General features: G+C 43.8%; 1 protein-coding gene across 1 annotated transcript in view; it reads right to left on the bottom strand.

The window, feature by feature from the left end:
* The window catches only part of SNTB1 (syntrophin beta 1), a 156519-nt gene that overhangs the window by 8226 nt on the left and 130486 nt on the right, over positions 1-17807 (bottom strand). Inside the window, exons 4-5 of the mRNA XM_045006776.1 lie at positions 14092-14231; positions 2425-2621 (exon numbers count right to left, since the gene is read on the bottom strand). Of these exons, the coding sequence (XP_044862711.1) occupies positions 2425-2621; positions 14092-14231 (337 nt within the window). The remainder of the gene's footprint in view (positions 1-2424; positions 2622-14091; positions 14232-17807) is intronic.

Below are 17807 nucleotides of genomic sequence, written 5' to 3'. Positions count from 1 at the left end.
ACCTTCATCTGCCTGAAGTTCTACCTGGAAATAAGCCCCTCATGGACCTGAAGGATACTATGCCTTCCCAACCTCCAATACGAGATCAGTTGCTCCATACTCTGTCCCTAACTATTCAAAGATATCTACATGTTCTAGTTTGAAGCTTTCTCTGCAATCCTCTCCATAAGTGCTTCACATGTTTGTTTTATGCAGTGCAGACAGAACCCCGAATTGTGTCTGGGTTTGGTGGGAAGGAGTGGTGTGGCCATGGTTTGGGCGCTGGTGGTCCCCCCACTTTTAGGCAGCTCTTGCTACTCCTGGTCTGAGTAACTAGTTTGGTTCATCCTCCTTCCTCCCAAGAGGCTCCCTCTCTGCACTAGGACACTCCCGAATGCATTGCCCCCGGAGCAGCTGATCTGGCTTCATGGGCACCTCCTCAGGACACTACTCCTTACAGAGTCACAGTGGATCAACTGACATGAATGTCCTCGTCAGGACGGAGCTAGGCAGATAAGTGTTGGGTGTGGATGGAAGAAAACCAGCTGAGTGGATGATGTAAACTGAGCGCTGTTACCTGTAAGCAGTTAAGATAACTGCCTGTCATTGGCCACAAAATCAGAGCTGGGTGGACGTGCCCTAAAATTAGAACGGTTGTTTACACCACTTAGCATTAAAAAAGGGTTATTTTTAAAGGCTGGCCTGAAGAGCTGTGGAGAAGGACTATGAAAGGCAGCACTCTGAGAACTGACTGATACCTGTGAAACTTCACATTTGATACAGACCTACAGTAAATTAATCAAATCCTGTTCTACTCCTCCAGCCCGTGAAAGACTACTGAAATTCTTTCTGCTTTACAACACCCAAACAGGAGTCAAATATACAGAGTTACATTAATTTGTTGGGTGTTGTAGGGAGTAAATAAAAAAAAGTAATTCCCCTGGACCTAATTTGTTTCACCCTTCATGTTTGTGTGCATCTCTGAATGCCAAGATACAAAAGAAAATCTCATTAACCTTAAGATTCAGGTAGCACCCCTGCTTCCAAAACAGACATTCAAAGAGCCAGCCTCTCTTTTCAAGCACAAAACGAGCATCAAAAGTTAAAAGCTGCAAAGGGAATCACTGAAGAATTTCAACGAAGATGAAGACTCTCTCGAGTACTAATTAGTTTCCTGGTAATTGAAAAAAGACCCTGATAATTGTAACCAGCATCTATTGCAGCAGGAATTCTGCAGCATGGCTGCCTTAACCTTTACGTTAGCTCAGGGACTGAGACTTAGACCTTCAGGTAGAATTGATGGAGTACCCAATTTTACCAGCATTGGTGAAAGGAAAGAGTAGGTGACAAAGAGATCACAAAACAAGGATTTTACAGCTTTGGGGGATGGGTCTTGAACAGCGAGAACTGCACCCCTTTGAACAAGTAAGAAGGCAAACCAACAAATAGGAGCAGCAGGGTGAAGGGGGCTCAGTCAGGCATTTGAGATCAGTAGGCCAAAATATGGGCTTGTCCACATGGGGAAGTTAATCTGAAATAAGGTGAGGTGTGAATTTGAAGCCCTATTGCTATTCTGGAATAACTCCACTTGTGGACACACTTATTCCAGAATGAGAGCATCCAGACATGGAGATAATCCAGAATAGCTATGCCATTTTCCCCATGTAGACAAGCCCTATGAAGAGAGACTGTCGTGCTCAGTCATTCAATCTTGACTGCATCTTAGAAGGAAGGTAGATTGTCTGAAAGGGGGAGGTAGTTTGCACCCATTGTTATTAGACTGGCCTCCATTTTTTATTTTTAAAAACGCAGGTCAAGGTGGGTAAACGGCCTATATCTATTCGTGAATTTTGGACAGTTATGGTTCTGACCTTACCCACTCTTCTCTGCAGACAGGTCCCCCAACCAGATCACCAGTAACCTTTACTCCCTCCCCCCGATGTCTCCTCTTACTCCAGGAGGATGTTCTTTCCAGGGGTCACAGAGCTGAGGCCTTTGAAATAGAAGCATAGCAGCAGCAGGAGCCCCTCCTTTCTCATCAAGACAATCACTTCCCAAAGGCATGAGGTCCCCATCTCTGACTCTAGCAATTCAGGCATTATTGGCTGCTAGACTCGTATCAGAATGAGGAAGAAAAGAGCAAAATGGACGTCAGAATGACATGATAGGAGGCCTGAAAACACACAATTTGCCACAGTTCCTATAGAAGTTAAAAGCTGGCTGCAAAAGCAGCAATGAACTTTTCACAGAAAGTTTTGTCTACATTCTGAGTTTCAATCAGCTCCAGTGGAAATAACTTGGAGAGACCAATATACTTCTCCAAGCATTGATGCTGGACTAATGATCACAGATCCAGCATTTTGATTTTTGCACTGAGAAACACACCTAAGGACAAATGCCAACGTGACATAACATAAAGAAGAAGAACTTCCAAGTGTTACTCACAGGTTGTGATTTCCGTGATGAGCTCAGCTGAATTGTGGCAGCCCTGCACTATGTTCCTTGTCCACAGTGAGAGGTCTCTGCTAGTCTCTGTCCTGAAGAGATGGGTTTCAATCCCTTGCTTTGTACCGGTGCGCGTTGCAAAAGATAAATCCACCCCAGATTGTGGGGATCCCTTACCTGGACCTGAATGGACCAACCTGAAATTGGATTTAAAAACAAAATAAAATGTTTGCATTGCTTGACGCTGCTCAGACTGCTCGGAGTTTTACGTTGCACAGCTATACGCAATGGAGTGAATTTAGTGCTGGTGAAAGGTTTGAGAGTAACAGCCTTGCAGACTGAAGGCTTCCATTTATCCACACAACAGGTACAGAATGGGCAGAAGCAGAACAAGAAGCCTTAACACTGACCTGCATATGGGAGAGAGTGTGACTCAGTTTCCAAGCCCACTCAGAGCTTGACGTCCCTGTTGAGGCTGCCAACAAGAGTGGCAAATAGTGCTAGTTGTGGGAGGTGGCTTTTGTCATGTGGACTCGTCTTCCAGGAACTGGACACAACACAACCCAGCAGTCCCAAAATCTTGGGTCTGGGGTTGTATATGATCCTAGTTCTCTCTCATTTGGGCTAGGAATGATACTTGCTGAGCCTGATTTTCAAAACATTGAAAGCACCGGGCAGCAAGCACCAAATCTGCCTCGCAATTAAAGCAACTGCACATACAAAGGAGCAACAGGATGTCTAAACGGATGACAGGGTGTCTAAATATTCATCTGAGTGTACAAAACATTCAGTTTGCATCAGGGATTGTGGCAATTGTGCGTAAAAATTAGCTACACAATTATGCACCTGACTCTGGCCTTAGTGCTTAAGCCCTAAACTGTATGCTTTGCTTCAGAGATATGAGCACTAATTCAGATAACATTATATAGAGAGAAACCTCTTCCTTCCAGTGGCAAAACGTATCTCTGATAAAACCTAAAAATCTGCAGCCTACCTTACAATAAATGATGTTAGATAACAAGGTAACAGGCTCCTATAAAATATCTAAGGGCAGACACCAAGTACCATTTTGTATATATTTTTCCTAAAGCGCAGATAATTTCAGATGCACCAGCTAACTGTAACCTTGAACTTTTCTCTTATATTTTGTGAAACATAAAGAAAAATTGAATCTACTTTTACTCCAGTACAACCAGCTGATTTTCTGAGTGGCAAAGAAAGGTTTATTCACCTAGCCCGATAGCTAAATTTCAGAAAAAGTCATTTTAAGATAAAATTTACATCCAAATATCTCTTTTCTCCTTGAGATTATCCATATTTTAAGGGGAGTGCAGGAAGTTAGAGAAGTAATTCAAGGACATTGCAACAGTTCAATTGTAATGATAAATGCAGAGAAACATCTCACCATTTAAAGGTTAAACACTAAATCTCAGAGAGACTGAGAAAGTGAAACCACAAGAAAACAGGACTATAAATGTGTCTTTTTTTAACTCTCACCATATGGAAATGATCAATGTTATACACAGAGACAATATATAACAAAAGGCCACTGCTCCAATACCTGCAATGTAAGATAATCCCTAAATTTAAATATTAATTCCCAACTAACAATTTCTTTGCACACCTTTAAAGAAAGATTCCTTGTGCCTGACATCACAGAACGGTACTCTTTAATGAAGAAAGTGTATTCTAAAATAAAAAGGAAGTAAAGCCACAGGAGTTTGGCATTTGAGAATCAGATGCCTCCATTCTGAAACACTGCCCCTTGGAGAGTGCTGTACACAAAAGCTCATCTGAATAGATAAAATCACAAAGCAAAGACATTATGCCTAGAGCAGGGAGATTTTTGAAAGACATAATGGGCCAGTTCCTCAGTCAGTATAAATAATGGAGGTCGGCCAATTTATACTAGCTGAGGATCTGGCCCACTCCTCCCGAAGTGCGATTTCTTTGCTGCTGGGATATAAAGTTTTCTAGGTTTGTCCATCTTTGACTTGATGGAAACTTTCCATGCATTCGTAGCTTCTGATCCATTTCCTTGATTTAAAAAAGACAAGACAAGACAAACCATGAGAAATTAAAACAGGGCCAGGTTACTGTGTGCAGATCTGCCTCTGACCATGTGGCTGGGGAAATGTGCCTCTTCCACAGAACTGTATGTCATCACAGTACCTCACTTTCATCCTGCAAGGCAGGCATGGCTTGACATATTAACTTCCACAGCCCCCTTCTGAGCTTTGGCATCCTCTCATCTTTTGCGGGGGATCCTGAGGACAGCTGATAGCACACCTCCCTTGCAGCCATGCGACTTGATGGAAGAAGAGGCAGAATCAGAGCTTGAGTGGAGGCCTCCTGAGTCCCCCGTTTGTTCTGCAGGCTCTCTTCCCCACTCCCAGTGAGACAATACGGTGAAAACTCTGCAAGGGCCATCTGGCCCTTGACTATCAGCGCGGAGGACTGGGAGTCAGTACTCCTGGGTATATTCCTGGCTCTGCTTCTAACTTCTTTGGGCAAATGACAGCATGCCTGGGTGACAAGATGGGTGAGGTAATATCTTTTGTGGGACCAACTTCTGTTGGTGAGAGAGACAAGCTTACACAGAGCTCTTCACAACAACACTGGATACAGCATGCCTGGGCCTCAGTTCCCCAATCCGCACAATGGGTATAATAATCACTTTCACACTGCCCTGATGACAAGCCATTTTTAGTAAGAGGGTTTGAGAGCCATATACAGAGGGTGTTTTACAGTATCAAACTGTTGTTATAAAACAGTAAGTCACAGAGCACAGACTCAACATTATTTCCCAAGAGAAACTGTACACTCGGAAACTATTTCAAAGTTCTCTGTCACATCCTTTCTGCTGTGGACAGAGTTCATTAACAGCTCTAATAAGTACTTCCCAGCACTTGTCACACACCGTGCCATTCAATTTGGAAACCACATACTCCGAGATAGTAAGTGCCTAAAACTAGTTCACTTCTACAGGAAAATGGCATCATATGTTATTGATAACATCAATAATACAGCAGGACTAACATTACTGGTGCTACAGTATGTTGACGACACGAGCAGCATGTTGGTCCTACATAGTACCATAACACCACATCCAGTATTAACCATATTTATTCCCTACTTTCTCATCCACACCACTATCTTCTTACTTACTCTGAATACTAGAATTTCAGGTACATCATTTAAAATTCTACTCATCATGGCATCAATTGTACATCCAGTTAGAGATCAGGCTTTGCAAAGTCCTGCAGTGAGACATGAACTAGACAGGTATTCAGCAGGGAGTTAATATTATGGGATATCATTACTTAGGTCTTTAAGTCTGAGACAAAGGACTCCCTAGTCTCGTTTTGGCCAACACTATTGCTGTTTATATGAAATATTGGAAACATCAGGCTACTGAAAAACCCGACAGCCATTAAAGAAAGCCAGCTAAACCAGTTCTTTTTGCTAAACCAAAGAGCATGTTATTTAGCTGCTCAAACTGGCTGATTGACACAAAAATCAGTTCTTCGCTTGAGGAGATATGCAAAACCACTTCGAGAGCTTGCCAACAGTCCTAATAACATTACAGAACCTCAGAATATTTACCAGCATGCATCTTTCGCTATTCATATTAAAAAGAGGTCACCTGAAGGTTATTCAGTGGTGGACACTGTACAAAGAACTCCAGAGATAGACTGGAAGCTGGTCATTAGTATAACCTTCAACTTTCAGCCAATGCAGTCACCGGAAGGACAGACTTTCCAAGGTATGAGATCCACACAGTGGTTCTCAACCAAGGGTCCAAGGTCCCCCTGGGAGCCACAAGCTGGTTCCAGGGGGTCCGCCAAGCAGGGCAGCATTAGACTCACTGGGGCCCAGGGCAGAATGCCAAAGCCCCGCTGCATGGGAGTCGAAGCCTAAGCAATGTAGCTTTGAGGGGGGAGTCCTGTGGTGTGGGGCCTGGGCAACTGCCATGCATGCTACCCCTTAATGCCGGCCTTGGCTTTAATATTCAGAAAAACAGTTATTGTTGCTCAGGTGGGCTGTGGAGTTTTTATAACGAGTTTGGGGGTCTCAGAAAGAAAAAGGTTGAGAACCCCTGAGATACAGTATATGTCTAAGAAGCACTGATAGCTTCTAGCAAAAACAACATGCATCTGATGAAGTGGATTTTAGCCCACGAAAGCTTATGCCCAAATAAATTTGTTAGTCTCTAAGGTGCCACACGGACTCTTCCTTATTTTTGCTGATACAGACTAACACGGCTACCACTCTGAAACCTGAGAGCTTCTAGAGCTTTTTCACCAGAATTCAGAGCAGCCACCAGAGGGCATAAGAATGTTGGTAATTGTAAACCAGTCTGCTCAGGATTATGTTGATATGGGGTGTATTAGGAATAGACAGATCTGTAAAATGCCCCTCCTTACATTCCGTAGAGAGCTGTAAACACAGATTAGTTTTTCAGTTTATCTGATTGCTCCCTCTTCTATTTTTATTCTGTCTACCGTCTCCATTTTTCAGTGCTTTACGTATACACAGTATCATGAGATGAGGAGTACAAACCAAGGTGTTGGTGCTAGGTGGGACTCTGTGGTCTGCATTTTACTTTAATGATATGAAAAGAATCTCAGGCATTTGTTGCAGCACAGAAAAATCTTCACAAATGACAGTGAAATTCTCATTGACACCCTGGGGAGAATTTTCAAAGCAGGTATTCAACTGCTCATCTTAGATTTATGTCAGTAGGCATTGATGTAAGTTCTTCATCAAGTGCAGTCATCAAGCAGCTCAGTTGAGCAGAAAACTCTGAAAACATTACTCCTTTTCTACACAGGATACTCCCCAGTCTGACTTCCCCCAATGAGACCTGCTCTTGGACAACTATGCTATTTGGAAATCTGTCCCTCTCAGCTCAGTTACTCATCCTAGCTTTGTCCCTAACGTAACATCACTGGAAGACTCAAGATAAGACAGTACTAAACTTTCAGACCCTCCTAAAGGGAGAAAGCAATACAAGTTTGAAAGTGGTCTCCACATTTTGGGTTGGTTGAATGTTTTTCTAGTCATGTTGCAGAGATAGTGTTTGTGGAACTGGGGAGTACTCACAACAGCTTGGTGCTCAGATAACAGTGAGGGGACCGTTAGAAATACCTAGATAAATATAACACACAGTAATTGTGATTATCAAATATCTAAGCTTTGTTTTGACATTAATTAACAACAAAAACTATTTGTTGATTTGTGGTCCAAAGCATCAAGAATGTTTCCAGACAAAGGCATTAACTATTAACTGAGTTAACACCATTTAGGTCACAGGATGTAGCTTTGCATTAGCTTTTTGGCATCATAATGTGTAGATGGTCAATATTAAATCAGATTTTGGGATTTAGCATTTTTTTCATGTCTACTGTGATATATGATGCAGTTTTATTGTAGGGTTGTTGGTTTTTTTGTTTTTTTTTTAACTTCTACAGCACTTTACACACATTTAACATTGATTTTTTTAAACTGCACACACTCCTGTGATGTGGGTAAGTATTGTTATCCCTGTTGGACAAATGAGAGCACAGTGAAACACACATATTATGGCAAAAATGTCTCAGACTCAGCACCAAAATGCAGGAGCCCTAACTCCCAATTGCCTCTTGTAATCCTAGAGTACAGTGCCTCCCAGTGTATCGTTTAAACTTATCTCTATTATATATGAACCATATTCCACACAAAGCTGGAAGTGCAGACTGATGTTGTTCTTTAGGGCTGATATGGATGCCTAACATTTATATGTTGAAATATTGGGGGAGGGGGAGAGGGAAATCAAACATTATAGATATAAAAAAAAGAGATCCATGTAAACCTGGTGGCAAACTGACAAGCAAACAAGGACAGGTTGAAATTCTGCTACTACAGTGCAGTAGAAATACTGTACCCCTTATCCTACCTCCAACTTCCTCTGCTCATTGCCTAAGGTAGATTGACCAGGACCAGTATCTGCTACTGAACTTCATCAGTGTTCAGCAGCATTTCAAGTATGCTTTAGCTTAGCAAAAATGTTTTCCCAAGGACTCATAAAAAAGCTGAAAGATGGGAACAGCCAAGATTACAACATACTGTCTGCAAACTTTCCAGGTGAAAAGTTATAAATTGCACCAGTCAATGCACAGAAGGGTATTAGAGAATGTGCCAGTGGGCAAGTTAATCACTAACAAATGTCTGAAAGTAGCAGTTAACATCAATAGTAAACTGCATGCTTTAAAAAAAACAACAACAAAAAACCCCCTGCTCTGTATGGCAGATAATCAAATTAGGAGTCCCACTGGGCTTTGAACAAAATACAAAAATAACAGTATGTTTAAAAAAAGTCACCACAGCTAGCAGTAGACAGGATTAATTGGTTTAAAAAGACATAGGGACGTCCAAACAGAACCCACCTACCCACAAACAGATCAGCAAAATGTGTGCTTCCAGGCATAATCTGCTCACATTCAGGGCTTCAGAAAGTGAAATCACATGGGCTCTGAAGGATTTTTTTTGCCCAGTTTCATTATGTGTCATTGCACAAGTGTCTAGGTGCATTGTGTCACTGATTTCCCCAGTCTTCATTTTCTTAAGCATCAGAAATAGAACACTACTGTAGGCAGGATACTGAAGATGGACTACAATGGTCTCATCAGGAACGTCAGGCAGGACAGAGCTCTTCCATCAGCATAATGAAACCAGCACTGTGAGCGGTGGTAGCTATGTAGACCGGAGAAGCTGTACACACCAGCGCTTACACTGGTGTAACTGATGTCGCTCAGGGGAGTGGTTTATCCACACCCTTGAGTGACATAAGTTATAACAACATAGGCTGTAGTGTAGATGTAGCCAGAGGCATCCAGGCTGCCTCTCCCATTAATATAAGTGGGATGTAGGTGCCTAAATACCTTGGAAGATCTGGGCCCTTGGAGCCTACGGGTTTGTCTACTTTGACCGCAGCAAGGTGGGGTGGGAATCTACCCCTCACTAGCCCTCTGTGATCTCTGTGCATCCTGCTAACATTCCTTAATGCAGTGGCTCTCAAACTTTTGTACTGGCGACCCCTTGGCTCCTTACAGCAGCCTGATCTAGTCCTCTTTGAAATGGCACTAGCTCAAAATGTATTAATGAACTGTTAACATGTGTCAGTAGAGTGCACATAAACAGTTAACCACAGCAGACTAGGGTGGGGTAGATTCACACCCCAACTTGCTGCAGTCTAAGGCCTGGTCTATACTGGGGGGGGGGAATCGATTTAAGATACGCAACTTCAGCTACGAGAATAGCGTAGCTGAAGTTGATGTATCTTAGATCAACTTACCTCCCGCCCTCACGGCGCAGGATCAATGGCTGTGGCTCCCCCATCGACTCCGCTTCTGCCTCTCGCCCTGGTGGAGTTCTGGAGTTGACGGGGAGCACGTTCAGGGATCGATTTATCGCGTCTAGACGAGACGCGATAAATCGATCTCCAATAGATCGATCGCTACCCACCAATCCGGCAGGTAGTGTGGACGTATCCTAATAGTTCATGCTGACAAGCCCTAAGTCTCAGTGAAAGTGTATGGAACCAAAGCTCCTATGGGCCTACGTCAATATTAAAAATGGGACTTCAGTTCATTTGAAAATTTTACCCCGTCCAAGTTGTTTAAAAAAGGCTTAAAACATTATTCCAAGTGCACTTACTGTCCAAGCATTTAGGGCAGGGGTTCTCAAACTGGGGGTTGGGACCCCTCAGGGGGTCACGAGGTTATTACATGGGGGGGTCTCGAGATGTCAGCTTCCACCCCAAGTCCCGCTTTGCCTCCAGCATTTATAATGGTGTTAAATATATAAAAAAGCGTTTTTAATTTATAAGGAGGGTCACACTCAGAGGCTTGCTGTATGAAAGGGGTCACCAGTACAAAAGTTTGAGAACCACTGGTTTAGGGTCCAATCCAACTCCCCACTTAAATCAGTGAAAAGATTCCTGTCAACTTCACTAGGGGACGGATGTGGCCACTGAAGAGCTTTAATTAGTTTGTTTTGGGGCCAAAGAGGGTGTAAAAAAGGCCAACTTCTCCCTCAGAGCCTGAAGGTTAGAAGAAAAATAAGAGATGGGTGAGGAAGTACTAAAGACATATGGCAAATACTATCTTGGCATTTAATCTGTCTTTAGGGGTGAAATCAGTGTTGTGTGCGAGGTACTGATTTGAGGGTCCAATAACGTGCTCCTTTTATTCCCTGAGCAGGCATGGCATGGGCAGCAGCAGCCAATGTGTCCCTTCGCTGTCCTGCCAACATGCCTCCACACGCCTGTGGTTAATCTGACTCCCTAGCTAGGGGGACTGTTCTGGCTGCCTCTCTTGATTTAGCTGAACAATGTGGTCTGTGTAACTCAATGCACATAACGTCACCAAGCAGCAATACTTATACAACCGTGTCTCCAGTCTCTGCTCCCGGGGCAAGGATTTCACATTCTATGTATCCTGCACAATGTGCTACAGTAATACCTACATGCTGGTACAATATGTATCTCCCCAGACAAAGGAGAGCGACTCTCTATCCAGTACGTGTCTTGTATTGCTTCAGTTTTTTAAAACCCACAAGTCATTATTAGTGTTATTTCACTTAATGCAAGCTCCTTTATCCCCCATTGTTTATGTTTTCAGAAAGTTCTACCAAGGAACATGGGCACAGATTAATTTCCTCTCCCACCTGCATTTAAAGCTTCCTCAGGTTACCATTTGCCCCTTCCAGGACTCATCCCCCACTGGGTCACAACATTCTGCCACTTCCTCAGCACAGAAGGATGTTGCAATGGGATGAGATGATCCATCACCCTGGCATTGGCCCAACTACCCCGATACAATGTTACAGTCTTGGGATGTACTATCACCTGCTGCTGCAATGTCGGGGAGTATACACGGTGTCAGAGCTTGGTGACAGAACGTCAGCACGTCCTGCAGTTCTGACACACCCTTCTGCTGCAACATCCTACCTAGCTTTAAATAGGGATTCTTGAATGTGACCCGTTGTCCTCTTATTGGATTTGCTGGAGGGACACTGTAAGCTTGTCAGCGTGTTGTAAAGCACAGTGTGATTACCTTACTTTATACCAACACTGTGTGAACAGGAATGAATAAGTTACTTCTCTTTGACTACGTTTGAAAGTTCCCAAGGGTCTAGATACATTTGGGGTGAAATAACTTCTAGTATCCTTGGCCTTTTGATAAAATTTTGATTTATTTTTCATTGAATTATTCAACAACAAAATCTTAGATCGTTAGGCAACAAAAGGCAGTTGAGTAAACCAAACGAGTGAAAGCTAAAAGGAACTAGTGAGCTTGCCGTGAGTGATACCACTTGTGGCTACTTGGCACCAGTCCCACTGAATGGAACGGCACTGAGAAATAATCTGACTTGGAGTCAGACCAGGGAAATGAGAGCAGAACTCCTTCTCAAGCCCCGAGACTGTTCTAGCAGACAAATATGATTAGAATTAGTGTCAAAAGCCATAGATGACTCTCAGTGTAAGAAACACATGTGGGCAAATCTCTCCATAGTGCAGGATCCCGCACACATGCCGGTAAATAAAAATGAAGTCGGTGTGTCTGACAGCTGTACGTCTGACAGTCTCAGCTCAGGATTTAACTGCGCTATACTAACCCTAGCCAGTATTTCTCTCTGGGGTCTATTGGGAGTCAGATCCATGAAAGAAGCAGGAAGTCCATCACACAGTTGGAAAATACTTTAACTGGACTCTGTAGGAAAAACATGATGGTATGATGCGTGCACTTCCTGTGCTCTACACGCTTGCTTGGCAATGATTTCTCATATGATGCCCATGAGTGAAAATATTTTTGGGGTGGCACTGCACTTTAGTTTTGTCTAAAGTAAATATACTGTGGATCACTTGAAGGACACTAGTTTGGTTAAGAAATATGCTGTAGTCAGGGGTGAAAGTAAAATTGAGCTCTTACCGGTATGGGGCCAGCTCTGCCCCTCCCCCCTAGGAAGGGGTGGGCCTCAGGCGGAAGGGGCGGGGCATTGCCCACAGTTAGCCCACCTGCACTGCCTGGCCTGCACTGTGGTAGCAGCAGCAGCGGCTGGAGCCCCGGGCCCTTTTAAATCGTGGCCCCGGGGCAGCTACTACTTTTGCCTCCCCCCTGGCTGCGCTTTAACGTCGCTGCCCCTTTTGCAACCCCCATCGGTGACCCTGCCGGGTCGTCGCTGCCCCTTTTGCACCCCCCATTGCCCGACATTAAAGCGCTGCCACAGCAGCACTTTAAAGTCTGTGGTACAGGCCGGTACTGGCAGCTACTTTTTACCGGTACACCGTACCAGCCCATACCGCCTTACTTTCACCTCTGGCTGTAGTCTTTGTTTTCCTGTTCACTTGCTTTCTCCACGTTATGGACACAGACACACAGAGGATAGTGAGGAGACCACATGCTTCTCCAGGTCTAAACATCAGTTTCTCTGGGCAAAACATATCTGACTCATATTATTTTTGATCTATCAGGTGAGTTACTTGATTCATTATTAAAAAAGAATGGAAATGGTACTACAGCATTATTTGCAAAGCATTTTCACTCAAACAGGTGAGTCTGGAAACATTGCAATACCTTCCAATGGATTACCTTGATGTACATAGTCATGGGACAAAAAATTAGTGATTTTGGTTGACTCAACTTGACACATATCAAAGGGGCTTGATTTTCAGAGGGCGGATGCTCAGCAGTTTCAGAAAATCAAGTCCTGTTAAATTGCCTCACATTGGGCACCCAAAATCACTAGTCACCATAGAAAAGTCTTTCCCAGTATGTCTATCTCAGTAATGGCCACATAAAAGCATTTTGTTAAATCAATATTTAAGCATGTCATCCAATCAGTGTTATTCATTTGTTTGACTTGATTAGCTATGGGGAGCATTTGGCACTTCAACACACTCCACCAGTTAAAGAATTTCAGTATCTACCCATTTCTTTTGGATAGAGCGCAGGCATTACTAGAGATGGGCAGGTATGGTAACTGGTGTTGAAATACTATGGTGATGGGAACCCTAGACATACCTTAGATAGAAAGATAGATAGATTAGATAATGAGAACAAAGAGTTCACTGAATTAGGAAAAGCTGTAAATAAGCCACTTAGAACAGGAACGCAAACAACACTGAAAGTAAAATATTCCAAAAATGTGCATGACTCTTGGTGATAGGTGAGCTTCCAAAAAACTCAGCTGTGGAAACACTACTGGGTGTCATAGTTCCAACCCTGAGTAGTAATGTACTACATTGACTTCCTGGTAGGTTTAGCACGGATAAGCATTCGGAAGTGCAGATACTTATTTCAAGCCCTTGGGTCTGCAAATTTAATTGGAAATCTCATGGGAACAGGTTCTATCATGAGATTTCCAGAATTTCTGTTTCAATTCTTGGCCCACAGCATTGTGGGAATAATCTTTCTTGTGATATTTTGGCAATTCCAGTCTTGGACAGAATTTGGAAGTGGGGGAGAGGAGGACACATAAACTGAGTATTTCAAGATCTCAACAAAAAGTTTGGTTCTAAAAACATGACATTTTCAAGTGTGATGTACGTGACAATCTCTTTTCTTACTAGGTACATCCACTCCTAATAACAACTGAAGTGCCTGCAATAAAATATAAAGCTACCTGGTGGCTAGCAGAGGGTAAGTATGGAGAGGGCTGAACCAAGCTTCTTTCATTCGTGGCATGCTGTCATATATTAAAAGGTCTTTCTCGGTCAGTACAACCAGTGCTGGCTTCCAGTGCTTCTCATTCTCTCCTGGCACCTGGAACAGAACACAGTTTCAATGAAACAATGAGTGAGGAAGAGAAGAGGGACAGGCTAGCAGCCTGCAACTACAGAGCGTGCTAATGGGAGCAAGTAGGGTTCAGGCTGAAAAGATTAATGAAGAAACAAGTTTTACTACTACAGGTCTCTGGAATGATTCTGCCTCCTGAATAATATCCTAAATTTATGACTAGAAGCAGCAAAAATGGATTAAAGCATAAGGAGAACATCTGTCATTGTCATTAGTACTAAAACTTTCAAACCTGCTGTATCCTTTGCTCACTATTGGCTGTTACATACGTGAAATAAGCAGAGGAAAACGTAGACAGAGCTGGCTCTGTTATTTATATTTGATCTTTAAGAACCTATGAGGTCCGTTGTCCTTGAATAAGGAACTAGAATCAATGCAAAGCATACTGTGAGAAACAACTCTGAAATAGTGACATGGGTGGGTGGGGGGAAGGGAAAACCTGATGATCTCTCTCTAATTTCTATGATTAATGATTGTTGGCATGATCCTGCACTCAACTTACCACTGGGCAGAAATCGTGGCTCTGTTGAAATCAATGCAAAAAATCCATTGACTTCAATGGAGCTAGAATTTCACCTCTGGTGTTTTACTTACTACCATGCACTCATTGTAGTAGTATGTTACTTCTCAGATGAGACTCCTGGAAGAATTCTGCGCCAATGGAATGGATTATCTAAGGAGGCTGCAGAATCAGCGTCACTGGAGGTTTTTAAGAACAGGTTAGACAACACCTGTCATGGATGGTCTAGGTTTACTTCATCCTGCCTCAGTGCAGGGGTCAGGACTAGATGACGTCTTAAAGGTCCCTTCTAGCCTTACATATCTATCAGTCTTCCTGAAGCAACATGAACAAAAACATCTTTTGGTTTTACATTGAAAAAAAAAATCTCTCAAAAAAAGTGAATTTGATTTCATGTTATGTTCAAACTGGACAAAAAGGGTGACTATTACTAAGGCTGCAAGTTTGTAACCTCTGCAGCAGGCAGCCGGTGCACCTGGCCCGGGAGCAGCTCAGGCAGCCCCTGCACCAGTCGCACCAGCCACTGCTGGGGAAGTCTTGGGCCACTGCGCCCCCCGCTGCAGCAGGAGTTTGGGTGTGGGAGGGGGTTGGGTCACAGGATGGGGTGAAGTGGGCTCTGGGTGGCTCTTACCTCAGGGGGCTCCCCGGAAGCAGCAACATCCCCCTCACTCAGTGCAGGCAGAGTGCAGAGCTGCCTAGCCACGCCTCTGCCTAGGAGCTGAGCGAGGGGGATGTTGCCACTCCCAGGGAGATGTGGCACCAGGTAGGGAGCCTGCCGGCTGTGCCAACTCCCCCCCTTCCCCTGCCAGCACCAGGGAGGGTCCTGGGCTGCACGTCGCTGCCCGCTCCACCATCCTCCCAGCACCATGGAGGGTCCTGAGCCGCACGCCCCAGGCCCCCTCTCTGTCCTGCAGCACCTGCAGCACTCCCACCTGAGCACCTGCGGTGCCCCCGGGACACCCCTCCCCCCAAGATTTAGTCAGGAGTATATAGTAGAAGTCCTAGACAGGTCACAGGCCATGAAATTTTGTTTAGTGCCTGTGACCTGTCCATAACTTTTACTAAAAATACCTGTGACTAAAACAGTGTTTCTCAAACTGGGGTCGCCGCTTGTGTAGGGAAAGCCCCTGGCGGGCCGGGCTGTTTACCTGCCCCATCCGCAGGTCCGGCCAATCGTGGCTCCCACTGGCCGCAGTTTGCTTCTCCAGGCCAATGGGGCTGCTGGAAGCGGTGGCCAGTAATTCCCTTGGACTGCGCCGCTTCCAGCAGCTCCCACTGGCCTGGAGCAGCAAACTACGGCCAGTGGGAGCCGCGATCAGCCGGACCTGCGGATGGGGCAGGTAAACAAACCTGCCCGACCTGCCAGGGACTTTCCCTGAACAAGCGGCGACCCCAGTTTGAGAAACACTGGACTAAAACGTAGCCTTAATTATTACCCCCCCACAAAGTGGCAGTAAATCTACCTCCTTCCTTCCTAAAAAGATGACATGCTCCAACTTTCCATTTAATATTATTCCTCTTTTCTGCTGCCAACAGCGAGGACAATTATGGCATAGCTACCTGTTACCAATTCTCTTCAAAACACAGCTACATGTCTTAAAAGATCTCCCCCTGAAATTCACAGCTTGTAATGTAGGGTCATGTATGTGTACTTCTCCTTGATGGTGTCTGACCTGATGTTAGTAATTGTTGTCCTTTGTGGCTCCCACTCCCCCAAAAGCCACTAAAAAGAACCAATATTACTACTGCTAATAGAAATTCTCCTTTAGCCCAAGTGGTAGTGATATGTGATTCTGGAGCAGGTCTTGAGTTTTACTCAGCAGCCAATGAGTTCTGTGTCCCCTGATGACTGTTCTCTCTCTATTTGTGCTGTCCTGGCTTCAAAACATTTTCACAAGCATCAGTTTAAACAAACAGAATCAGAACCAGGTATGGGCTTGAACCAGAACATTGATCCGAAACACTTCAAAGTGAGAGGAAGTTCAGATGTGGTTCTAAAGTTTGTGTATGATGAATATGAATTGAAACATCTGAAACCAAACCACTTGAATGGTAGAAAAATCCAGAGCTGAAACCAAATTTTGAAACTTGGGAACATCTCTATAGCCCGATTAAAGAACCATGTTTTATTGTACTAGGTTACATAATTAAATCTACTAGTGTTAAAATATGGGGCCTAAGTCTCATTTCTACTATTATTCTTTATTATTTGTATTACCATAGTGCATAGGACTTGTAGTCATGGACCAGGACTCCACTGTGCCAGGCACTGTACAAACACATGGGCAGTAACCATGGAGAGGACATGCAAAGACCAGCCCAGGACAGGGATGGTGGAGCCATATTTGTGCCCTCACTGACATTTGACAGCATGAGAAGGGGAATCAGATTCAGAACCAAGTTTAAACCTGGGTATTCTTACAGACCAAACAGGCCCCAATTAAACATCCTCAAGCTTTAGGGAAGTTCAGGTCTACTTCTAAGATGGTTCCCAACCAGAACACCAGGCCCCAAATCTCTCGAACTCTGCATAAGTTTGCATCTCCAACTCAAGTGTGACTTAGTCCCACTCTAAAATACCAGAGGTATTTCCCATGTGAATTAAGTCTTTCAATAATCACACTCCTTCGTAAGTAGGTAGCTGGTTTCTCCATAGTTATTAATGCCTTTATTTTAATTACAAGGGGAAAAAAACAGCCTAAACCCGATTAAAGGTTCATAAGTTTGTTTTGATGAGCATCCATATATTTATTTACAATTTTTCTTGCTGCAACATCTCATTTTCATGTGGTTCCCAGGGGAGAGCAGGCACACAATTAGTCCATCAAACAGTCAAGCAAGAACACCACACCCAAAGTATTAATAGACATGTGCAAATCACAAATATGTCAGTCACCAAAAAGATATCAAGCAACTAATAACACAGATACCACAGTTATCAAGGAAAAATGAAGGGGAACCTTAATCCTGTAATTTCCTAACTTTTTAGTGCTGGACTTACTATGGGAGTGTTCTTTAAATGT

The sequence above is a fragment of the Mauremys mutica genome, chromosome 2 (assembly GCF_020497125.1).
Source record: "Mauremys mutica isolate MM-2020 ecotype Southern chromosome 2, ASM2049712v1, whole genome shotgun sequence".
Taxonomy (NCBI): Eukaryota; Metazoa; Chordata; order Testudines; family Geoemydidae; genus Mauremys; species Mauremys mutica.
The sequence above is the reverse complement of the archived record's forward strand: the minus strand, read 5'-3'. Positions and strand labels throughout refer to the sequence as shown.